The following is a 26,657-nucleotide window of genomic DNA, read 5'->3' as shown; positions in this document are numbered from 1 at the left end:
ATTGCCAAATATTGAAAGTTTTACAGTCTAAGTTAGTATGAAGTGCACAGTTAGCAGCGGATGGGTGGGTTCCTTTAATATCCATTCAGTGTTTAGTATGCCAAGTCAATATAATGGGTAATGTAATTAGGTGAATTGTGCTTCTATTAGCAAAGACAGCTTGGTGTACAGAAAACTGATGTAAATTATATACAGAAAGGTTGGTAAAGTGGTTTCATTTCTGTAAATTGGCAACTAAATTAATATATTCAGTAGGTAAAATCAAATGCATTTCTGTTTTGTTCAGTTGTCAACACCGATATTTTTTTCTGATATGATCTCCCCTAAGTACTTTAAAGTTTAGATCATAATTAAGGTTAAGATTCTGTTATGGTTATTTTCTGTAAAAGTCAGGGACAGCAGGTCATGGGCAATAAACAAAAATTCACAAAAGCTGCAACCTGTCCTTGACTTTTATTAAAAATATCCTGGGGGAGGGTAAAACAGCTACTGGGGCTTGCAGCTGCTCCAGCCTGCTGCTTCAGTGGGCTTAACCACCCATCATCTGTTCTGTGGGGTCTGGCCTGCTGGCCCGATCAGACAGACAGCCCCAAAAGTCCTGGCGGTCCCAGAAAGTCATGTAATCCATGACCTCCATGACAAACTCATATTCTTAATCATAATTGCTCTACCATGCATTGTTTCTGAATTGAAAAATGTTATTCCATTCATACTTGTTCTTTAAGGGAAAAAAACTCTGCCAATAAGGGAAGGAGTCTATATCCCTATGCCTTTTTGTTTAGGGGCAGTGGGATGTCCTTAATTTCCATTTTAAGAGCCATGTTAGCTAATACAACATGATTAATAAACTGAGAGCAGCAGCAACCACTATTGTTAAAGTTATGAAATGGTTAATGTTCTGATCTCTTGGTTTTCAGTCTCTTACAACTTGCTATCAATTTTCAAGCTTGGTCTGTGCTTGAAGATTAATATTTGTTCAGACTTCGCAAAATATGATTAAACTATCTTTGCTTATAAGTGGGGGAGGGAGGAGGGAGTCCTTGTTACTGGAAAAGTAAAAGAGAACCACTGCAGCCTTTTCTTGTACAATTGTAGTATCAAAATGGCTTGGGGTATTAGACTGAAATTTGGCATGGAAATAGCTACCACTGAGAGTGCACCTTTGGGAGTCTACTGGGAATGCTAATTTTGATTTAACCAAATTACGAGCCTTGAAAATCATCTTTGTGAATGATGCAAAGAATATCTTCTGCTTTTTTTAAACATGTTTTAGCAATATTCTGAATAAAGCTGGCTCCATTGTGTATTCATGTATGGCTAATTTAGAATTACATTTTTTTCTACAACCCTAGGTAGCATCTTTTAGTTGTGTATTCATATGTGAATGCCAGATGAACTGAATCCAGGAAAATCATTTATGTGAAACTTAGTTATGTCATGATTCTGTAAAGACTTAACGTGTGTAACTCTACTCACCTGAGTATTCCATTGAAAGAAGCAATGTGACACGTGTCCGACTTCAGTCTATATATAGCACCACCACTAGGATCATCTTTGATACTCATCAGGTGATGTGGTTGGAATCTATATGTGAATCCCTCTGTCTTCTATGCCACAGCAAGCTCAAGTTTCTTGTGATAACCTTCAAAACCCCACCTTAACCTGTCTCTTATGATGACCCTTCCCCCCCCTCCCCAATTCTGCCAGTAGTTTCTGCCTTGATACACAATTTGTCCATCTCCCCCGACAACAATTTATGCTTTTTTCCATGCCACTCTCCATGCAATGCAGTTTTCTGAATTGGTTTGCAAAGCCATAATGTCTCCTTGTTTGAATCCTTCCTGAAGACGTACTTTTTCTACAATGCCTATTTCGTTATTTATCTCATATGTGAACAGCTAATTTATTGGAAGAGTGGCATAAAGACACTGAGCTGAATCTGGAAATTACCACAACAAAAGATGTGAATTGAATTGTGGAGAGAGGAAAAGAACATAAGGAGTAGGGATATTTTATCTGGTTTAATGTGTTTAATTTGAAAACAAATGTAAGTAGCAAGATATATACCTATCATCAGCCAGATCAGTTTGCTTGGGTATTTGGACCAGGGGACTCTATTTCCTCTGTCTGGAAAGTAGCATGTGCATTTCATAGAATCATAGGAATGTGGGGCTGAAAGGGACGTCAGGAAGTCAAGTTCAGTCTCTGTGCTAAGGCAGGACCAAGTAAATTTAGGCCATCACTGACAGGTATTTGTCCAATCTGTTAAATTCCAATAATGGAGATTTCAGAACCTCCCATAGTAGTCTAGTCCAGTGTTAACTACCCTTATATTTAGAAAGCTTTTCCTAATATCTAACCTAAATCTCCCTTGCTGCAGATTAAATTTATTAGTTGTCCTACCTTCAGTGATCAGGGAGAACAATTGATCATTGTCCTTATTTACAGCCCTTAAAGTATTTGGAGACTATTATCAGGACCCCCTTGCAGTCTTCTTTTCTCAAGGCTAACTATGCTCAGGTATTTTTTAACCTTTCCCATATAGGTCAGGTTTTCTAAACCTTTTATATTTTTGTTGCTCTCCAGTTTATCCATATCTTTCTTAAGGTTTGGCACCCAAAACTAGCCACAGTACTCCAGCGGAGACATCACCCATGCCAGATAGAATGGGGCACTTACCTCCCATACAACACTCCCATTAATACACCCCAGAATGATACTAGCCTTTTTCGTGACTGCAGCTTTTTAGGCACTGCCACAGTTGTGGGGTATGTCTACACTGGGACCAGGATTGTGATTTGCAATTTGTGTAGACTACTCACGCTAGCTTTATTCTAGCTAGCTCATAAAAAATAGCAGTGAAAGTGCAGCAGCATGGGTGGCTCAAGAGAATATGTGCCTAGCGGGTCAGGTGGGCTTGAGCAACCCAAGCTGAAACCCATATTACCAATTCCTCTCTACTGTTTAAAAATATGTGATAGGTTTATATAATGATATGCATTGTGGTAGAGCTTGCAGGTGAGAGCCCAATTGTGATGGGCACTGTATAGATTTATAGGAAGATATCCCCTGTTCCAGTGAGCTTATAGCTTTGGTGCAACAGATGGGTGAATTATGTGAGCATTCATAAACTATAATTGTGCCTCACATAAAGCCCAGACCATTGAATTCTCATGTGTGGATTTTATATTACATGACTATTATAAGTTGTGAGATAATATACAATAAAACCAAAAATGTGCTGCTTGGAATTATTTTATTTTATGCAGGGTATTACTGTGGCACCAATTTAACCATAAATTCCTTTATTAATCCAAAGGCTGTATGATATTTATACAATTTCTCTAAACATGCCTAAATAATAAGCAATTTACTACATCCAAACAGTAACAAAAAACGTAAGTACTTGATTAATGTACTTACAAATGGGCAAAGCCCAGGGTGCTTAAACCCATATTGATCATCTCCAACTTGGTCATGCAGGTATTAGCAATGACTCTGTAAGAATTTATTTTTTTATACCCTTTAACAAACAAGTGATGTCACTGCCAATTATTGGACCTTGGCTAAGGCCAGATGAAGGAGTTTCTTATACAGCTAATTATTTACTGATACTCAGTGAACTATATTTATTTCTGTTACTTTAGCTATTTTGAAGGGTCGCTACAAGTTTAACACAACAACTCTTGTTTCTCATGACCTCTTTGGTTACATGCCTTGAGCCTATTGCTCAAACTAATATCCCAACTCAATTTAAAACCAAGGTTCACCCAGATTTAATGTGGGCCTATATTTCTACCAGACTTCCTTTGTTATACTTTAATTTTATTTTTATTAAGTTTAAAAATCAAGTAATTTTGGGCAAATGTGATGCTTATGAAAACAAGGGACTGATAACACTAGTTAATGCCAGATATGTAAACTACGAATGAATATTATGCCAGCTTCTACAAACAGTTGTGTTAGCTGACCTCAATCTGGGTTTATAACAGCCCTTCCATGGTACTCCTGTTCTGGGTCTCTTGATAAGAGACTGCCGATTCTGTTACATTTAGTAATGGAGACAGACATCCTATGGCATCTTCAGTTAATATCCTCTAATTTTCATTTGTAACATGCACTAACTTTGAATCCACTTCATCAGAAGTATCTTGTTTTTGTTTTTTAAAGGAAAAATAAGCTAGTACACTGATCCCCTGTGCCCATCTCTTACATTGAAGAAGAAATGAGTTGCTTCACATTTGTTCTCTTGATTTGGTCAATCTTCAGGAATGCATGATAGACATACACAGTTATAAGGTTATCTTTTGTTTTTATACTGACAAATCTATGCTAATCTATTCATGTCAAGAAGTTGAGTGAAAAAATATCAAAGCTTGTTGGACAAGAATTCAGGTATTCAGATTTTAAATATTAAGTGGTCTGAATTAACATTTAAGTATGACTTCACCAATTTTGAGATCCATTGACTTAAATACATGTTTTGTTCATTAATGGGAAATTGTAAAATGTAGTGAGCTTGCTATATACTGAGGTTTGGAAAGACTATTTTTTAGTTCTTATCGTTAACTAGAACTCAGGCTTTCTTTGTTATTCTTTTCTCTGAAAAATTAGTTAAGGTCTCAGCATAAAATATATTTATTTTCACACTGTTTCTAGGCTGGCTCACTAAAAGTATCTTTGGTTTTGCACTCACTGCCAATACAAAATGTTGCCCTTTGGCTTTCCTACAGCCCTAAAAGTATGCAATGAATAAATGGCACTAATGGCTCAGACTTTGGGGAATCAAGTATATTTAGATAATTAAGTGATTTGGACTTGCACTCAAACCGTTGGAGAAATCCCAAGAAAGAAAGAAGATGCCTATGCTACAAAGTTAGGTTGACTTAACTACATAGTTCAGGACGGTGAAAAATTTCATACCCCGTATGATGTATTTAAGCTGACCTAAGCCCCAGTATAGACATTGCTAGGGTGACACCAAAATTCTTTCATCAACCTAGTTACCGCTTCTCAGAGAGGTGGATTTACTATAATGGTGGAAGAACGCCTTCCATTTCTGGAGTACCCCTAGGTGCTGGAACTAGGGATGTGGGGAATGCTGCCGCAGCCCTTGGCTTGAAGTGGTTTCTATTCTATACAGGGATTATAGTTTGGTTCAATGGCTCTCAGCACTCCCATTATAAAAATTATTCCAGCGCCCTGGTAGTAGAGGTCTACACTACTGTGGTGCAGCTGTGCTGCTGTAGCGTTTCTAGTGTAGACATACCCTTAGTCCATGGGCTTTATGTTTTTATTTGGATAGGGTTACAGTATTTATTAAATTGCCTATAATTCTGGCAGCCTATGGAAATCTGTACAAAGAAGATGCTGTTTCTACTCTGTACCTGTTCGGTGGATTAGATTATGCATCGTTAAACATCAGCAAGGCTATCTGAGGATATTGGAGATCTGCTGTAGTGCTAAACCAGCATTGATAGTCTGTCTATAATTTTTCCATCATAGAAATCTGGAAGGCGCTCCCAGGAGTTGTTTTCACACTTTTATACAGTACTACTCTCTCAACATGGTGGCTATTAATAACTACATAATGTTTGTTCAAGGCATATGGTTCTACTGAGTAGAATTTGCAGTGTTTATCAGGAACAAACAGTCTAGTGGAACAAGTGTTCAGTGTAATGAACAGCACTTGGAGTGAAGAGAAGAATTAAGTCATTTAATAACTTTTGCTTCCAGTCTCCCTGCTGGAAAAAAACCCAGCACAAGCATGTGGTTTTATCAGCAACTCTGAGACCTGGCAAACTTGTATCAATGTTGGGCTGTTAGGACACTGCTTTTAGTTGCAACTTTGGTTACAGGCTTACAGCAGTGTTGCAAAATATAGTTTTGGCTGGCTGAGACTTCTGTTAGACAGAAGGAAAAAAGGAGAAGGAGAAGAAAGAAGATGGGAAAGGAAAAGGACATGCAGTGAGGGTAGAGGGGACACACAAAGTCTCACATCTCAAATGGTGGTTGGGATACATCTGGAGCCAGTGGAATGTGGCAGTGTCATTTGGGTCTCTCTTTTGGCCTGGTTTGGTCAGGACATTTCTCAGGATTAGGATGACAAAGTGGTGTCACGATGGATCCCAGTGTCCCAGGAGGTGGCAGCTGTCATAGTGAATCTTGCGCCTCTTTTTTTCAGTCAGCAATTTTTGAACATGTGCTTGCCTTCTGTGGGCGCCAGGTGAACCACCTGTTAGGGGAGGCTAGCCAATGGCTCCTCCCCTTCTGCCTCAGGCAACACCTCTTCTGCCCCCTCCTTCGCCACCATGAAGCTCGCTCCCCCACTGCAGCCGGAGGAGCTCCACCCCACCCTACTCCAGAGCTGGGCTTTCCAGAGTCCAAACAGGGATGCCCCGGATGGCACCCCAGCTGCCTGAGAGTCCCGGCCAGCAGCCCCAGCACCAGCTGGGTGAACCAAGCTGCACGTGGCCACAGCTGCCCCAGAGCGGCAGCCACGTGTGGCTCCAGGGCTCGCCAGCTGCCCCGGAGCTGGGGCCGCGTGCAATCCCAGCACTTGTTGGCAGCCGTGGTGTGGCGGCTCCAGTGCGCCCTCAGCCGCCCTGGTCCAGTGGCCCCAGAGCTGAGGCTGCGCATGACCCCAGCACTGCCAATGGCCCCGGTGCAGTGATCCCAGCTGCCCCAGTTTGGTGGCTGGCTCAAACCACCCCGGAGCGGCGGCCCCAGCATGGCCCCAGTGCCTGCCGGCGGCTCCAGCTGCCCTGGTGCGGCATCAGACCCAGCAGTGCCCAGGAAGCTTCTGGCACTGCTGCAGAGGCAGCAGGAGTGGGTGGGGCCATGCCTGGCTCTTTGAGTAGGCTATGCCTTTCCTCTGTCTACATTACCTGTTGCCTCACACACAGTCTTTCTTTTTTTTTTTTAAGGACCCCAAAAGGGGATGATGGGTGGAATAGTCCATCCTGTCATTATTTTGTTCACCAGTTAAGCCTAATTTCCATCATGCTAATTTGCTGTTAATTTCTGCTCCCACACTTCAGTTGTTTGCCAGACATGATCTTAACACAGCTCTTAATTTATATCAGTTGGTCTATTTGTTTGGCCTAGTTCAGGCTTTCTCCCTTTTGTACCTTTCCCCATCAACATTCATTGTTATAGGTTATTTTAACAGTATATAAACCTTTATTCACTTTCCCATGGTTAAGTTTACAAGTGAGAGATGTCTACCCCATGCCCCATTATCATTACATCACCTTACCTCCATGGAATGTATTGGTGAGTTCAGTCCTGTGTTTGTTTTAAAAATGTCTGTCACAAACTGCACCACAGTTAACAAGAGTGCCTGTAGAAGTGCCAGTCTGAGCAGATGGTCCAAAGACAGAATTGGCATGGAGATTATCCTTCCACTTCAAATGCTCCATCCGAGTCTAGTTTAAGACATTAGCAAAAAAATATGGGTGAAATGCATTTGTTCGGTAGATAAATGGAGTACTTCGTTTTCCAGTGCTTTCAATTCAACACCTTTCCTAAGCACAGTATTTGTTTTAAAACAAAATGAAATAAAAAACTTCATAAACACCCATTTGATTTAATCTACTTCCCCTCTCTTTTGGAGCATGTTCAGAACCCAAAGATATTTCCTTATTTCTCCCTCCCCTTCCTGTGGTCTTCACACTGCAGTGACCATTTTTCTGGCTGAGAAGGTAGGGATGGACATTGCTGCCTCTTAAGTCCAGTAGCCAGAGAAGTTGCTACACAGATAAAAGGCACGTCAGCCACTATTTCACTTTGTTCTGCCTCTATGAACCTTCCTGAACAGGGATAAGGGGTCAAGTTTGAGAGGTAATTGATGATCTTCAGACAGTATCATGTTGCATAACTCCTAGACTACTGAGAGAGCCTCCAGTTCTTGTTTTTCTCATGATAAAATGGGGTGACCCTTCCGTGCCCAGGGTAGCCACCTGAAAATGCCAAGATCAGGGCAGGCTGTAAAAGGAGAGCAGATTATCCCAGTACTGGTGGATGACACTGAAGTCAGACTTCCCAACCAGCCACAAACTGCTTCTGATTCCCCAACCGGTTATCAAGAAGCCAGTCACAAATACCACAGCCCCCTTTACTGCATTCAGTCTCCGGCCCCCAATCAGCCACTAGATCCAGTAAAGAGACTAGTTATTTAACTCTATACTCTTTACCAAAAAGGTTCCTCTTGACCCCAAAGGGTCAGCCACAGTACCAGATCAATATAAGCTTGGATCTTACCCAAAATACCACGCTGCCAGCCAATTCTTTAACAACTAAAACTAAAGGTTTATTATAAAAAAAAAAAAAAAAAAAAAAGAAACAAACTATAAGATAAATGTTAAAGGATTAAAGCAATCAGATACATACAAATGATTTGAAAGTCCATATATATCAGGTTTCTAGAAGAATTGTGGAGTTTGCAGGCTTGTATAGTCCCTCTTGTACCTGGATGGGTCTCAGTCCTTTGTTTCACAGCTTCAGTTGCAGATGACTTGATCCAGAGGTAGATAGGTGGCTGAAGCTGAACAGGATTGAAGACAAAATGGATCCCGGGCCTCTGCCTTTTATGTCCTCTGGCCATTGCCATGCTGCTTGGGGAATTTCACAGGAACCAAAATGGAGTCCAGAGTCACATGAGCAAGTCCTGGTGACTCATCAGGTATATCCTTGGTTTCTCCCCTTGGGCCTCTTGCACCTGTGAATTTCTTAATAGGCCATCAAGTAGGCTTTTGTTCTGCAGCCATCCTGTCTGGGGTGTGACCCAGACACAGCACAATTTGAAATACAGATATATCAAACATATTCATAACTTCCATTACACACATAACACATGAACATAAATATCATCATCTTACTTAGCACATTATAGCCTTTCTAACAGTAACTGACATGGCATATCTTACATGAATGACTGTGATTTTGACATACTGATGTCAAACAATATACTAAATGCCCCCGCCCCCAATCCAGCCAGCATGACCGATGGTTACTTAATCTTTGTTAAAATCTGGATGGTGAGGGGGGGGGAAGGGAGAGAACCCACTTCGGTTCTTGATTCAGACAGTGTGCCTATAAATAAGTCTGCTTACTGATAATATGTATGTGTACATATAGATTGTATGCAGTGAGAGTTAGGTGCTTAAATCCTTGTGTCTAGATGCCTGTCTGTCTTTTGAGGCATTGAAATGCCTTTAAAAATCTGATCTATGCTACTTGTATGCTTCCTAAAAGCATACAGGCTTTGTATATTGATGCATTTCTGAAGCCTTCCCTGTCCCCATCAATTTAGTTTTGCACACATTTATATTATAAAAATAGTTCTGTGGACCAATATGAAGCATTGTAATGCCGTTCCAAAACACCACATACAAAATATCACCCTAATTTGCTGTGTTGTCCAACTACAAAATAACGATTGAAATATCAGCTATCAACCTGCACTAATTAGATACCACCTCTCAAAAATGTTTCTTGGCTGCTTTGGCTTATGCAGCTTTTTTTATAAGGATACTAGTTTTATGTTGTATGCAAAATGTCTGTATCCTATTGCTGGGTAAAACACTAATGCCTGGGTATGCTGTTCCTGAAGATCATAGAATAGATCGGTTTATGAAAGGTGTGTAACTGGAAGGTGTGGTTTATATGATCGTTGCACAGCGAACTCCGAACACAGTTGTTTCTCTTGCTGTCTAGGCTGATTTTTGGTCTTATTTTTGCGTTCAATATGAACTACATCCTGTTCCATAAACATCACCATATGTACATTACCAGTTGCTATGCAACAATGCTATTTGTGCTTCCAGTCATTTTGTCTTATCTTTGTTATCAGCTATCATAGTTGTAATTTTTTTGTGGGGGAGGGAGATCCCTTTGGAGTTTTTTTGCATATATTCCAATATGCTACTCTAAGCAAAATGAGGGTTTTTTTTAATATATGGGTAAGGCTTATCTTTTAGACTGGACATGTTTGATTAAAATGGTCATTTCTGAGCTTTCTACTGGCAGCTACTGTGGTGCCGGAAAGTAACTTGGTTTGACAGTTTCAATCCTGGATCAAAAATTAGAAGGTGATTGTGTTAAATATTTAATGGTACTCTTTCTTTTCTGAATGTGACTAAATCAGTTTTCATCCTATTTTCATCCCTTACACCATGTAGTGCCAGCAGGTAGCTCAGAAATGCTGACTCTAAATTTTAACATAACTTTCAAATGTTTGATTTATGGATGATAAAAAATGCTTCTCACTATGTTAGATCTTGGGAAAATGTGCTACTTGTATTGTTAAGAACAGCAGGATCAGGCCTTACATATAGGATACATGTAGATTTTACATTATGGGCCAATTCAAACCTAGTATAAGGTGAATAATTCAAGTAAATTGTGTGGAATTGGCCCCGCTTACGTGGAATTTTAAGTTTGGCTCCATAGGTCCTGGACTTTATCTCCTTCCAATAACTTGTTCCAAGACTCAAGTTAAATGTTCCACTTTTTTTCCTTTAAACATACTATATGTCTGAAATATTCATAGAACAAGCTGCCATATACATTTTGTTATAAAATGTAGACTTAATGTTTCTTTTTAAAAGTGCGGGGGGTCGGGGGGAGGAGGGAATCTAGGAAGTAAAGAATCAAATTCTTAAGACTGAAGGTCTCTAGCTTCATATGGCTCCCATCACTGTGGTTTCTGAACACCTGCTAACAGTAACATCTATCTTCTAATCTTATGTAAGAAATTCTGTTTCTATTGAACGGACATAGAATAAAGAATTCCAACATTAGTAACACTATAATATAATGATATTATCTGTCTCTCTTCAAGAGGCATTCAGTGATCAATGGACTGATTGTATATACTGTCATGACCTCCAGTTCTTAACAAAAATGCAGCTGCTAATATCAGACATGCCGGTTGTTTCAGACTTATACTCCTCTCTGAAACTTTCTTGTGCATCGAATTCACACTTTTAATGATCACATTCAAGACTCCAGGCCCCTCCCTCTTCATCTGCCCTTGTCTCTTAATGTTTCACACTCATTGTCGCGCCGCCTCCTTCCCCCCCCCCCCCCCCCCCCTTCATAACTACTTAATTCTCTTTTTCCACAACTGTCTTTGTCTCTTTTTCCATGCTAATCCCCATGTGGAAAGCCCTTTCTAGCTGTCATGGAAAGCTGCTACTGCAATTTTAATTCTTGATGTGATTGTGTACCAACCAAAATTAATATTCACAGTTTGTATTTTGGGTTTGTTGTTACCAGTTGACATCTTTGAAACCTCAGACATACCAGCCATTTTAAGAATTTTGGGGAAGAGATTTTATTTATACAAAGTGATTTTAGTCCTAGAAAAATGTTTCTCCCTTCCTTCACTAAAGTAATGCTGCTAACATTGCTATACTTTTTTTTGTTTTCTGTAAAATCCTCAGTTTTCAAGATTTTTAGCATCTTGTGTTATTTCAAATCACAGTTGGGCTGTTGAGCTGAGTTTTTAGCTCAGTTGTTGCTGAACAAAATAACTTCTGCCACATTATTGAAAGCTGCTCTTTTTTCTTGATACCTGTCCAACCCCATTCCACGGCAGGACTCCCTCCTGGTCTTCCACTCAGGATAAAATGAAATATGAAATTTCTGAAAAATAAAATGAAAAATTATAAAAAAGATGATTTGGAGCCCCCAAGAAATTCTATTTTCCCTGCTTCTTCCACCCTTTCCAGTTGTCTGTATCCTTGTGTTTCTAGCACTTGGCCACACATTCTGTTGTCCAACAGACCTCTGAGGTCTCATTAGGGCCTCTTCGTTACTTTATGTACTTGTCTTTTGTGGACTGACTATGGAGCTGTAACAGCAGGAAGAAAAAATCTAATGACAGCCGCATGATCAAAAGAAGTAGAAGCAACAGCAGCCTTTTAGATCTATCTCGTTAATGCAGATTCCAAAATATTTGCAAAGATAATAAGGAAGCTGCATTTTAGGATCAGAAAATAAAAAAATACTACTCAAACTGATGAATTTACAGTCTGCACTTTGATGGATGATACCAGCCCTTCAGTCGCTTTGGGCAAGTCACCAAATCTACCTGTCTCAGCTGCTTCTTCTGTAACATGGGGATGATTTTTGTTTACCACCTTCACATGGGTGTGGTGAGGATTAACAGATGTTTATCAGTTGGGTTTGGCTGACTGTCAGGGATAAACTACTGTTCATTTCACCTTTGTTACTGTAACTAGAATGCCTTGGAAGTGTGGGGTATGGGATTGGCAATCTGTCTGTTGCAGTAACTTTAAAGATTATATAGCCAATTTGATGTATGAGAAGCTCCCAGAATGTTGGGCAATAGAATTTGACATTTTTTAGTCATCAGTGAAACTGTGAATGTGAAGATGTGTAATCTGCAGTGATAAAATATACTTCATAACTAGGGAGAAGTGCTACTTCCTTCAATGTCTTTCTGGAGTTAGTACTGAAAGGGGGGAAAAACCCCAAAGTGTGTGTGAAAACATATGGCCTAAATATAATAAACAAATTGCCTAATTAGGAGGAAGGGGCTGAACATTTTTCTAAGACCTGAATTCTAGGGTTTTTTTTGTTGTTTTTGAGGGTATTCTGTAGCTAAGTAAAAGCAAACTCACTCATCCCATTTGTAGAACTGGTAGGTAGTCTTAACTAGAATCCAAAGCCTTAACTGGAATCCAAAGCCTGAAAGATGTTGACAGCCTAAGCATGTTGCCTTTTTATGCAGTAGTCTTAGCTGAATAACAAACCTTGCATTGCTCAGGTACGGAGAAATGACATGTGGTAGAGCTTCCTTGAACACTTCAGGGGCATAGAGACTCTGGAATTATTAAATAGATTTATATAATGATTACACCTTTAAGAAAATTGCAGGCCACAATTTTGTCATACTTCAGTGTAGAAACTGCAACTTTTTAGAGTGCCTGCAAATTTGACTGGCATTGTGACTCAAATTTGGCCTGGTTGCCCCTCCATCGTGTTTGCCTTCCAGAACCAAGTTGGGCACACCGTGTTCTGTTCTGCTGCACTGCTTTGGAAGGCAGTCTGCATGCCTTGGAGGAAGGTGCAAGAGCTTGTGTGTGGATGTGCACCAGGACTAGTGTTCCTTCTGGAGTTACCTGGTGGGGAGAGTCTTCATTCCTCATCAGGAAACAGTTTGAGGGGAAGAGATTAAACCCCCAGGGGAGTGACCTCCTATGAGTGTCCCCATACTGATGTCTGGCTGCACTAAAACACTAAAACAACAACGTAACTGTGTCTGCAACTTTTGAACCAAAAAATCATGACTTTTACAGCCTTAATAATGACTTCCCCATATTTTGCGATCTATTTAGGGATGGATTATCTCTAAATTTGTCCTTTTGAGTCTTCAGTAAGGCTAGTACATTTTTGTGCTTACAGTATTTTGTGGAAATAAATTACAACCAAATTGGGATACTGTCTACTTTAATGTTTGGGTAATACCATACAATGTATGTATGACAAGTATAGTATGTTAAAAGGAGCATGTGAACAGGAAAATGTATGTTATTCCTACAGGAATAAAATCCCAGTGTATTTGAATGTTGCCAAGAATCTGCACTAATTTTAGGAATGTGGTAGGACAGGAAGGCTATAATGCATCCTCCATGTATACATAAATGTGATACTTGATTGTGTTCTCTCTTTGAGCAAATAGTACCCTCAATCATGAACCCTTGTGAGAGGCATTGTCCAAGAAGGAGATTTTGTGAGAGACTTCATTTTTTCTAATGCATTTAGTCCCCCAGCCTGTCAGTCCTCTCAGGCAGAAAATGAGAAAACAAACTGAACTAAAAAAAATAAAATAAAATTACTCACTGGACTACAGTAATAACCCACTTCAGGCTGTAGGTATGTAATCTGTATTGGTAGCTGTGACATTTCTGTTGAATTGAGTAGCTAAGGACAAATATATCTTATTGATGTGACACTGTATGAAAGGGAGGAATTACTGTTCTTATTCCTAATCCTGGAAGACATTTGGGAGGGGTGGAAGCAGGGAGAAAGAATTCAGTTTAATTTTGGATTGTCAAATTTCTGTGTAGAAATAGAAATATATCTTTACAGAATCATATGACTGTTTAGGGCTGAATTCAGTAAAATATATCCACCGCCTTCCATCTCTTGCAGGATTGTGTATCTAGTTTGTGCTATGTAGACCTTAGTGTATGGGATAGGGCACTGGACTGGGAGTTGTCAAGGGTAGAGCCAGGAATACCTGCTTGTAAGTTTCAGCAAGTTACTTCCCCACTCTGTGACTCTGTTCCTCCCCCCGCCCTTCTGTCCTGTGTATTTTATTATAAGCGTCATGGAGCAGGGACTGTGCATATATACGGTGCCTAGCACAAAGGGGCCCTAGTTTCATCTGGGGGCTTTTTAGGACTACAGTTATAGAAATAATAATAGTTAAATTATAAAACAGACAACTACGGAAGTATAGTTACAAAAACAAACTCTTCTTTTGTGTTCTAAGCTGCAAGAAAGCAGTAGAATACATTATTTAAGAGATGATTATCTCACGCTAATTAATTGTTATTATCCATGAACTTGGAATTCTTAAAACTTCCATCTGAAACCAGGGAATACATTAACAGATTATAGAGACTTAACCTGGTTTAACTGTATCCAGTCTCCTCCCCATTTCGACTCCTTGCAAACTGCATGAGTGTGCAGATATCTTTTCAGAAAAGCCTGCATTTCTAAACCTACAAAGTGAGTTTTGACCAACACGGCCTAGTGAAGTAGAAAGATTTTTTTTTTTTTTTTTTATCTAGTCTTATTACTGACTTCACGTAGGTAGGTGCCTGCATCCACACAGAGCCCTATTAACAGGAGCTTAGGGATCCTCCTGAGTGGAGTTTGTTGTAGGCTTGAACTCCAAATGAAACTTTTGTTGTTCTTTGTGGGAATTGTCTCTTTCAAAGTATATTTATAAGCTTTAAGGAACTGACTCCTATGTTTGTGCCATTTCTCATCCCTTTTATCCATTTGTATGTTCGTGGATTTTTGCAAGTCACTTCTTAGATATACTTTTAGTATAATTGTTGTTATACTCCAAGATCACAGAAGCATTATTGTTCTTTTTCTACAGAAAGCCAGCCAGAAGAAAAATCTGAGAGCAGCAGTGCTGGTAAGTGTTGGACACGACTGCTTGGTATAATTGAGAAATACTTTGCATCTAATAAAGAAATCCTCATATTCAATATTTCTATTTTACTTTTAGTTTTAATTTGCTAATTTCTTAAAGGTTTGTTCATGGTGACTAGAGGGAGAAGCACCATAAAACTGAAAAGTGACTTAAACTGATTGACTGTTACAATGAGAGACTTAAATTATTCATAGGTTTTATAAGAAATGTAAAGTTACTAGGAAGGGAAGAATAGTAAATCCTTAATATTTTTTAGAATCTTTATTTAAATATGTGGATTCAGTAGTTGGGTTCTTTTTCGTGGGCTCATATTTGATTATTTTTAGTTTGTTCTTACTTGTTGATGGGAAGTATTTTTATTGTCTGATTCCCAAAACCTGTGGTATTTGGATTTAATCCTACAAAGTAAGAGATGAAAAAAATGTTGAATATTGGCTGTATTGCATTCATTGCATTCTGCATGCTTAGCTGTTGGGCACAGACTATAATTGTCAAGGAAGAGTCAAGAAAGGAAAAAGTAATGCTGGATCAGTAGTAAGGCATTTGGTTCAAAAGTGTCATATTGAATAGGGTTAAAAATTATGGTAATGTTAAAATCAGTTCAAGTTGATGGAGCACACATCAATGATCTTTAGTTCAAAGAGCCACTGGGATAGGAAGTTTAGCCCAAGGAACATCAATCAGTTAATATGCAACATAGATGAACACTAATAAAATAAAGTCTGCACATACACGTTTTGAGAAGGTGGGATCCATTGTCTCTTTCAGATTGTGTGTCTAAGTAAGCATTTTAAAGAAAGATTTGGTATAATAGCCAATCTGTGTATGTTAAGAATTCTTTTCTAATAGTAGGAAAACTACATTTTCAAATGATGAGCGAGCTGTAGTTATTACAATAAAGAATACAAGTATAGAAATAGTCTTATGTGCTCTTACCCAAAGGTAGAGTAGTATGGTACAAAGGAAGTCACATGTGCATTTGGACTACCTCTGATTATTCACAGAAAATCAGATATGGCTTGCCTAGAAACAAACTGTTCTAATGATTTTGCTAAGATCAGCAACATGCTTATATATGATTTACACTGCTGGAGTTTCCAAATGTGTACTTCAGAGCATGATAGTGTTAAGTGTTACTTATGAAAAGGTCCCATTGCTCTTTTTTTTTTTAATGAAAAGCTGTTTGTTTGATGGAGAACAAAAATATAATTAAAATGCAGAAGCAAATAAATGCTGATACTAGCAAGAGATTGAGAACCTGAAGAATGGGGATATTAGACGTAGCTAACATAAAATAAGGAGAGAAATGTAAGTCTTCTCAGACTTCTTCAGTAAATGGTAAGGAAAGGGATTTTAGATGGATTGGAAAGACTGGCTTCTTTCTTTTCTTCCCTCAAAACAATCCTTAAGCACATGTCCAATATTAACTGTTTCAGAATTACTCACCAGAATACTATTTTTCATCCGCCTTCATATAAATCTTTTAATGTTCCAATATTTTGACTTTTATTTGAATCACATCTTAGCTTTAAAGGTTGCTGAAAGAGTATAGCATTTAGTTCTGGGAACTGGGAATAATTATTTATGGGAGGGGACAGATTTCCAGTATGGAGCTGATTGAGATGCTTTCTGATCAAATGGGCTAACCATATCAAAGGGATCATGATGAGTGCTTAGAAATGTTTGAATTGGGAATGCATTTGTACGATTCCAAAGTATATTTATAGTTGGAAATGTTACATGATTATTTGTTAACATCTATTCATTCTGATTACTGTTTTTCTCTTGTATTTTAATGGTGTTGTGACTTGAACAACTGGTCTGTTATGAACTTAAAGGTGAATGTTTTATACTACAAGGAGGCTGAGATTTGCTGATTTCAGCTGGTGTATGTAAAGCAGCTAGTAATTGCCAGAATCTTTCAGAATTGCACCATTTATGTTGTGTCCTTTAACATTTTATTGTACATATTTGTCTGTGTTTTTTTTTTTTTTAATTGGACTGCAGTAGAACGGTCTCACTCCATTCCTGTGCAGGGGAATTATTAAATTATTACCTCTCTTGCCATAGGCACCCTATGTGACTTATCCCTGTTGACCACATGCTTAAATGTAAATAAGTGAAGCAGTTTTGTGCATCAGGGATTTTGTTGTGCCTCATTATTATTTGTACTGCAGTAGTTCTAAAAGGCCTCAATTAGGGATTGGAGCCCCATTATACTAGGCACGTGTGTACACATAGTGAAAAGATAATACCTGCCTGAAGAATTTCCAATCTAAAAAACTAGAGGCAATGGATGGATAGCAACAAATTGATGGATGGAGTGGGACTTGCACCACAAGGTTTACAGAAAAAAAATCTTGGCAGTCAAGATTCATTTCATTTACTTAACTCTTCTACATGCAACATACAGTAGGACTATACATACAAAATGATGAGGTCTAAATTAGCCGTAGACATCAAGGAAGAGATCTTGGAGTCGTGGATAGTTATCTGAAAATCTCTGTTCAGTGTGCTGTGGCAGTCAAAAAAAAAAAAAAATTACAATGTTAGGAACTAATAGGAAAGAGAGAGGTGATGAGACAGAAAATATCATAATGTCACTGTATAAATCCATGATATGCCCATACTTTGAATACCGTGTGCAGTTAAGGTCACCCCATCTCAAACAAAAAATGATTAGAGATATGAAAAGAGACTACAAAGACTGGAACTGTTCAGCTGGGAACAGAGATGATGGGAGGAGGGAGAATATGATGGAGGTCTATGAAATCATGAATGATGTGGAGAAAATGAACAGAGAAGTGTTATTTTCCCCTTCATATAACACAAGAATCGGGTCACCTGATAAAATTAATAGGCAGCAGGTTTAAGACCAAAGGAAGTATTACTCCACACACTGCACAGTCAACCTGTGAAATTTGTTGCCAGGGGATATTGTGAAGGCCAAAAGTATGACTGGGTTCAAAAGAGAATTAGATAAAATCATGGATATGTCCGTCAATGGCTATTAGCCAAGATGGTCAGAGATGCAACCCCATGCTCTGGGTGTCCCTAACCTTCTGATTGCCAGAAGCTGGGACTGGATGACAGGGGTGGATCACTTGGTAAATTAACCTATTCTGTTCATTCCGTCTGAAGCATCTTGTACCGGCACCTGTTGGAAGACAGGATACTGGGTTTGATGGACCACTGGTCTGATTCAGTATGGCCATTTGTATGTTCTTAAATTCTTCTCTTCCAGAAAAGTCATGGGGCTAACATAACATTTGCAAGCCACCTTCGGGACATTCTGCTTGTGTATAGCATCTCTCCTCACCCTATCCTTTGCTGCCATGTGTGAGAGTTTACTCTAAGCAGTTTTAGGGCAAGGATGATTTCTCATATATGCTTGTACAGTGTTTAGCACAATGCTTGTTTTATTGATCTAGACTGCTAGATAATGTGGAACATGAATAAAATAAAAAAATGCTCAATAATAAGCACATTTCTAACTATCAGTTTTACCCACTTGTAATAGAATTAGAATTTTTTTAAAAGGAGGAAATTGCAAAAAGAATGTTATTAGGGCTGCTAAATCAAGCACTCAGAAGTTAGGAAATACGAGAAATAAGGTTGCCTACTTAACCTTACTCTAGCCCCTTTTTGTGTGTACCTTATGAACCAGTCTTTAATTAGATTGATCACTAACTATATTTTCTACATTTTTTCAACGTGTAGTATGATCAACTCTCAGGGATTGAATCAGGGTGATTGAGGCTGTTGTCTGTAGGATCCCTAACTTCTTCACTGCAGAAGTTGGAAGATGTACAATGAATGAAGCAGATGAGTGCAGGAAAAGAATACATAGTGTCATGGTTAAGGCTGCTAAATGACTCTCAGGAGAAATGGCTGTGTTATTGACTTATGTGATGCTGGGCAAGTCGCTTAACCCAAGAGTTTCAGAGGTGGCCACTAATTGTTTGTTACTCGCTTTCGGCGTGCCCAGTGTGAGACCCCTTTGCCTGACTTTCAGAACCGTTGAGCACTTAGAGCTACTGAAGTTGATGGAAGCTGTGGATGTTCAGCAGTAACACAGTGCTGTCTGCAGGAATGAGCCCTGGGGCTAGGATCAAGGAGGCCCTGAGTTCTAATACATTAGCTCATGTGTGAGTTTGGGCATGTCACTGCCCTTCTTGTCTCTACTTCCCTAGCTATAAAATGAGGATTATAATACCTACCCACCTTCCTCAAATGCGTAGTAAAGATTATTTAGTTAATGCATATACTGTGCCTTGAATATATAAGGTGCTGTTAAAAAAAAAAAGTAGTTGGAAGAATCCGTCTCTAACTGCCTTAAGTTGCCACCCAAAATAGTGGAAATGCTTGTGAGTTTTGGCCTTAAAATCTGTGTCCTCATTTCTCACATGTAAAAGCACTCCTTAACTTGCAGGGGTCCTGCAAAGACAGATTCATTAATGTGTTTGAGGCTCAGATACTATGGAGATGAGTGCCATAGAAAAGCCTTTGAGGAAATCAATTATTTATTCAAGTGCAAGGTATGGGCGGTGTGCAGTAGAGAAGGTATAAGGCGCCACATGGGTGAGAATAAAAAGAAATACTCAACAGCCGCCTCAGTCCCTGAATACCAGCCATCCTTTGTGAGACAGGTCCGGTGGAAGAAGTGTGTGGTCATATCATTAAAGACGCTGACATCATGCACTTGTGTAAGTAAAAGTTGCACGGGAAACCTTAGTGCTGGCATTTTCTAAATTTTGAATGCTTAACTTTGCAAAATTAATATTTTCACACAGCTTTTGTATGTAGTGGGTATATACATATGGTTATCTGTAGATGAAAATAAGATTACTCTTTTCTTTTAAATTGATATTGTTCCTTGAGTGTGTATGTGTACTGTGATCTCTGTGTTTATTCACTAGTTGATATGAATTATAAGCTGTCTATGGGATACCTGGCTCTGTAGCAAGCCAGTCAGGCACTTAACAAATCCAAATTCAGGTTTCAAAACCTTGACATCAACTGCTGCTTAGCACATATTTTCCTTTGGGCAACTTGTCACTTGTATTCTTCTCCTGAACTTGCCAGTGGGCAATCTTGATGCATTCTGTTCTGATGAGAAGAGCTGCATATTTTTTACAGTTTCCCTTATGCATTCAATCAAAAGGAGTTAATTAGTTGACATACCTCAGGCTACTGCATGAACCTAGTGTGTAAATTTTGTCTGCTATAAATATTCATGTGCAGGCGATTGTAGACACAATATTTAATTCTTAAACTGTAGATAGATAAACCTGATATAGGAAGGAATGTGAAATAATGTTGAAAGAAAGGTAATGATTTAGAACATTTTGGGTTTTGATGACATTCATGCTGGAAAACGTGCAGTACAGTGCTAACAATTGTGTGGGTCAGGGAGAGGAGTAAAATTTGTATGGAAAAGAGTATAAGGTTATATAATTTTGTGCAACAATTTAAAGAAGTTTTTCTATTAGACTCAAATTAGGTTTCCTTTCTTCCACTTAAATATTTCAACTTATTTACTAATGATGTTTTGAAGAAAAGCAGTAACTCTGTGATATGAAATCTGATTATCGACAAGAGTTATGGTGTGGTACTTAAATGAATTACTTTCCAAAAACACATAAAACCTAACAATTAAGAAAACCCATTCAAGTGTAAAATGTACCATTTTCCAGCTTGTGAAGTCATATGTGACAAGGATCTCTAATTGCCTCCTATTCAGTGTCTTCAACATAAAGGAGATACACACAACACTTGTATTATGAACTTTTCAGTAGTGCCTGGAAGCCCTAGACAGGATTGGGGCTTCATTTGCTGTACAAACACAGAGCAGGGTAAAAATTCCTGCCCCAGAGTATTTATAGTCTAGATTAAAACATGATACAGCAATGGATATTACATACATTAGGGAGATGTATGGAGGGAATACTAACGTAAGGATTAGAGCATGTATTAACATGGGCCAGCAGATATAAATAAAGTCCCTAGTGGCCAACTATACATTTCAGTATGCCATGAATATTTTATTATATTTGTTTGCTTTAACAGCACTGTCACATTTGGTTTTCTTTCAATAACAATTAATGTTTACTTCAAATGTAACTTATTTCAGTAATAAAAAAGAAAGCTTATGCCTCATGCAAACAATTTGACTTCACTTTAGAGCTTTCAGTATAGATCAAACAGTATGTGCTGTCTGAAGTGAAGGCCACAAGGATCTGTTCTAAATGCAATGTTCGTGTTCCTTTCCAGAGTTCCATACCTCTCTAGACATCTCAGTGCCTAGGTTGTTGATGTAACAGACTAAACCAAAATCATCTCCTGGCTCAGGTCAGAAAGTTTGCAGGATCTTCCTCCATGTCCTCTGTGATGAATGCCCAGAGTGAGCCTCATTTGCAAAATGAGCCTCCACAGACTACATTGTAATCCTCTGAGCCTTCTTAGTGACCACTGCTACTTTAGATGGGGCTCAAGGAAGATAAGGCATCTTCAGCCTCTCCTGCAGTCTCAGTAATTTTTTCAGAACAAGGGAAAGCCTGTTTTTTCCAGGTCTGTAATGCAAAAGCACAGTCTTCTATTGACTTCAGACATTATGGTGGGAATATTGTGAGAGTTGAAAGCCTTGGACAAAGCACTCTTAGTATAAATTAGACTAATATCTTCGAAGGCCTTTTCTTGAGCTTACTGATTTTTTTTTTTCCAACCAAGCTTGCAGGACCTCTTCATTTATTTCTCAGTGTCTCTGGTTTCAACAGTGAACAAACGTACTACTTCCTCTAGTACTTGCCACAGGGTTTAACATCTCTGATGCATGTAAGCACTAGGGAGACAACAAGCTATAGTAACTTGGTGTTGCAATTGCTTATTCTATTAATTTCTGAATACTTAGTTTCCTCATCACTAGTTTGTTTGCTTAATTCGCCTTTCTTCCTCATTGATAGTTACTTTATTAATTCCTGACCTTTTCTGTTTTTACTCAGTCTATTTTATTTATCATCTCTCAAATTTGAGAATTGTTTGTAAGGTGTGGGCTGCAATAACATTTTTGTAGTTAGTTTATATTAAAAATACAATTGTGAATTTCCCATTCCCCAAACGCCAACAGAAAAGGTTTTCTGTCTGACATTTTGCATATGATAAGCCAAAGGAGAACGTTTTTAGTAGTTTTGAGATGAATCAGACCATCCACTTGAGATATTTGACTTCAAAGAAACAACTGCTGTTTAATATTTGGAAAGGTCTTTTATTACATGTCTTTGCCATTGCACATCTCAAAAGTGAGGTTGGGAATGCCAATTTCTCACATTCCGTAGGCTTCAAGTGGAACTAGTGCTTAAGAGTATATTTAATTATACTGGTTGGATAATAGAAAAGGTATTTGTTTTGGGAAAAAAACAGATTTCTGGTTGCTTCTCCAAATCACCATAAAAATAATATATTTTGAGATGACTCATGAGCATCTAATAGATACCTAACATAAGGATCTACAGAATGTGGTCTGCTCCTGCCTTCTTGCATCACAGAAACCTGCTCAGACTCCACTGGTTGGGTATCCACATTATGCTGTTTATGTGTGTTCCTCCACCAACACCTTTACAGTCCAGTGCAGCAATCCTGTTTATAGTGTTCCCTTTGCTTTTGACCCTTTCTCCACGGACTGAGGTCTCCCGTCTCTCAGATCTTTGTGAGAGTGGCCTCAATTAGCCTGTTCACCCTCCTCTCTGTCCTTCCTTCCTTGTGCCCTTCTTATCAGCCTTGAGCTGATGGGCTAATTGTCTCTTTAGCTCACCTAGGCTCCCCCTCCCCTCCTTCCCCCCCTCCCCCCCCGCACCCCGCTCCCAGTTGGGATAATTGAATTTAGTTATCTAATCAACCTTTTCTGGGGAACTAACTGGTGGCGGAGTGATCAGAGTGCAGGCTCACCTGTTAACTCCCTGCACTCTGTCACAGAATCATACAGTCAAAGGATCACGCTATTGTAATTCTCATACCCACCAGGGAATGTAAACACATTTTTTTCAAGTACTGACTAATAGGATTCCCCCACCATAATGAGTGGATAAGCCAAGGTCAGAGGGAAGGGGAAGTGTTTCAATACCAACATTAATTAAATATATGCAGACTTTTTGGGTGGATTATTTTTAAACAATCCCCTTCTAATTTTTTTACTTTAAGATACTGGTGTGTTAACTTGAGTTCAGATATCAACAGTTGGGGACTCTCTTTTCATTTCTGAAGCAGCAAAGCAAATACTTTATTTTAGAGTTTTGAAATGAACAAGTTTTGTTGTAATGGAAGTGATGTTAATCTATTGCCACTACAGGTAGAAATGAATTGTTTAAAAGACTGTTTCTTTAGCTGCATGCGGTAATCCTACCACACTTCAGTAAAATCATTATCCACAGTCTGTCTCTGCTGTTAGAAGGTGATTGTACTTTCCTTTACTGTTCAGGTTAGTTAATTAACAAGGCTCAACAGCTCTCACACTGTCATCTATCACTCCTTACCATCGAACCCTAACTTCCTTCTGGAGTTCTCACCTCACTTCTCATCCACTGGGTTTCTGTGTAAATGATGATCTCTGGAGACAAACATTTAAGATTACATTTCAGATTTTGCTATTAAGATAAAAATGCTTTATAAACCTTAATTTACTTGTCTCAAATGTCTTATTTCTCACTCACTTCTTTAGTGAATGCCATATCCCGATCTCCTCAGACTTTTTTTTTTAATTGACGTAGCAAAATTACTTCTCTTCTTCATTGAAGTGCCTCTGACTTCACTATTGGTGGCCACATTCTTGTCAAGTTTAACATTCTCTCTTAGGGTTGTCTACATTAGAAAAATAGGTTGAGGTTAGGTCAGGATTATCTAACAAAAGGCTAGCTAGCCCCAACCTAACCAAACCTTTTCACTAGTATAGACACAGGTTTTTTGCTCCTCAGTTTAGCTGGTCGAGGTAACATGTTAGCTAAACTTGACCTCTTTTTCTAAGGTAGACAAACCCTTAAACAAAGCAACCTCTAAATCTCCTTCTCCAGCTGATTACTCAAAATTTGTATTCTTGCCTAATTTCAATGCGAAAAATCCACCAGACCTTGCCAGAACAACAGACGTTTAACCTGCAGACACATCTCCACTTCTACAATGATTAGCAGCCCTGCAACACACCTTTCAAGAGGCATATCTAGGATCCATGGATATCACAATAACAATTATGTGGGTGAAACCAGACACCCACTATGCTTTTGAATAAACTCTCACAGGAAAGTGATAAAAGACAAAAATACCCTATCACCTGTGGGTGAACACTTTTCACAAAGCGATCACTCTATATCTGACCTATCAGTCCTCATCTTTGAAGAAAATCTGCACAACACTTTCAAAAGATGAGCCTGGGAGCTTAAATTCATAACTTTGCTAGACACTAAAAATCATGGGCACACTGGATTTATGGCTTATTACAGAGGTAGCCAAACTGTGGCTCGTGAGCTGCATGCGGCTCTTTTACGGTTAAGGTACAGCTCTCGGAGCCCCCTTAGCCCCTCCCCCTCATTCTCCGCCTACCAGACTGAGGTGGGGAGCTCAGAGCTTCTGCCCTGCAGCAGGGTGGTGGGATTAGAGGATTTTGCCCAGCAAGGAGGGGGATCTCAGGAAGGTCAGTAAGTTTGGCTACCCCTGGCTTATTACAACAATCTGTAGGCCCCAACCCCCCTTTTTTGTCCTATGACTTCAGAGGTGTTAACAGGCCACTTCATCTTGAATGGGTCCATGGAATATGTGCCAATTACTTACGCTAAACGGTCTGTTCCATCTTGCATTTAGCTGTGATGCTTGGAGTACCTTTCCCAAACCTGAAGAACAGCTCTGTATAGCTTGAAAGCTTATCTCACTCACCAACAGAAGTCCGTCCATTAAAAGATATTACCTCACTGACCTTGTCTGTTTCATGAGAGACATTTATAACAGAGGAGTATGATGAGTCTTACATATAAGGTTAGATTGTCCCTAGCCTTAAAGTGGCTGTGCAGGGGATTAACAGGAAATAAGGAAATAAGCAGCTTGGGAAGAATAGCCAAGGGCAGTGTGCTTGATACTGCCCTCCATTCCACCGCAAGCAAGTAGGCAGGGAGCCATGACTAGCATAGCTGGCCAGGAGTGAGGGGGAGAAGTAAGATGCTTTCCAAAAAGGAATGAAGTGACTTCCTCCCTCCCATCAGAACAGGTTAGGAGCAGCAGAGGAATTATGACTGAGTTGCAATTCCTTGGCAGTATTCCTCCTATGGGTGCAGCTACACTGTGCCTAATATTCCGGGCTGAACCAAAGAGTTCTGTCTAGCTAATAGTGTAGTCCAGGATAAATTGAGTTTACTCACTTCTCATTTGGGGAATATGGATTTTCATATAGGTTATAGTTGTGGGTTTGTTTGTTTGTTTGTTTTTGTTTTCTGTTTTACCATTATACCAACTAATTTAGCCCTTAACAAGAAAAAGAGGGGAAAAATATTTCACTTGCACATAGTGCCCAAGCTAGCATTGCTAGAACAATCTTCACTTCCGGTATTTTCTGACTTTTGAGTACTTTATTCTGTAACCTTAATATTGTATCATTTAGCATTCCATTTCCTACTTTTTTAGAATAAAAGGGAAAAAAAATCCTTGAAGACAACGGGGTTGCATATCTTACTAGTTTCTCTGGCAAAGTCAGGTGTGTTTGAATTCAAATCTACACCTAACTAACTGCACACATTCAGTATATTCATCTATTGGAGCATCTGTAGCATAAAAAGGAAACTTTGATTGATTTTCTGATTGAAAATTGCATATGCGAATATCGAACAATCTTTCAAACTGAGCATATGTACAGGTCTGTCAAGTCTGTATCCAGTTTCAAACAAACTATTCTTGTTATAGTCTTGTTTAATGCAACATGCCTCCAGTTTTTAAATGTGGGGGGAGAGAAGATTCTCTTGTCCCCCTGCACAAATCCTTATTCAAACAGCTGAGGGGATTTTGCTAAAACTTTTTGGCAAATATACCTTCAGTGACAGAGTTGGAAAATTTCAGCCTTGAAAACTAAATGCTTGTAAAAAGTGTGTGTGTGCAAAAACAGGAAATTAAAGTTGATGTGGCATCAGGTGCTCTCAAGTGCTTGCTGTAAAACATTGATACCAATGATATTTTACCTGGGGATTGGAAAGCTTTCTAATAAGACCCGTTTAATAGCCTGAATCCTTGAGACTTAAACAAATCCACAAATTTTATAATATAGTGGGTAATTTTTTTTTCCTTTAAGCTTGGGTGTAGGATTCTTTTTCTTCCCTGGGCATGTTTGACCTCAGATACAACACAGTTTATGGTGAAGCTTCATGAGTGGTTTCAGATGGTAATGTAATCAGCTGTTAGAAGGGAGTAGGCAATCTAAACTTAGGTC

At 39.0% G+C, this 26,657-nt stretch overlaps 1 protein-coding gene across 1 annotated transcript in view; it reads left to right on the top strand.

The window, feature by feature from the left end:
* GTF2F2 (general transcription factor IIF subunit 2) overlaps positions 1 to 26,657 on the top strand; it is a 117,043-nt gene that overhangs the window by 8,885 nt on the left and 81,501 nt on the right. The window contains exon 5 of the mRNA XM_067563145.1: positions 15,146 to 15,184. Within this exon, the coding sequence (XP_067419246.1) occupies positions 15,146 to 15,184 (39 nt within the window). The remainder of the gene's footprint in view (positions 1 to 15,145; positions 15,185 to 26,657) is intronic.

This window comes from Emydura macquarii, unplaced genomic scaffold (assembly GCF_026122565.2).
Source record: "Emydura macquarii macquarii isolate MOO-44397 ecotype Brisbane River unplaced genomic scaffold, CSIRO-AGI_Emac_v2 contig_2473, whole genome shotgun sequence".
Classification (NCBI taxonomy): Eukaryota; Metazoa; Chordata; order Testudines; family Chelidae; genus Emydura; species Emydura macquarii.
Note: the sequence above shows the minus strand (reverse complement) of the source record. Positions and strands in the feature narration are given on the sequence as shown.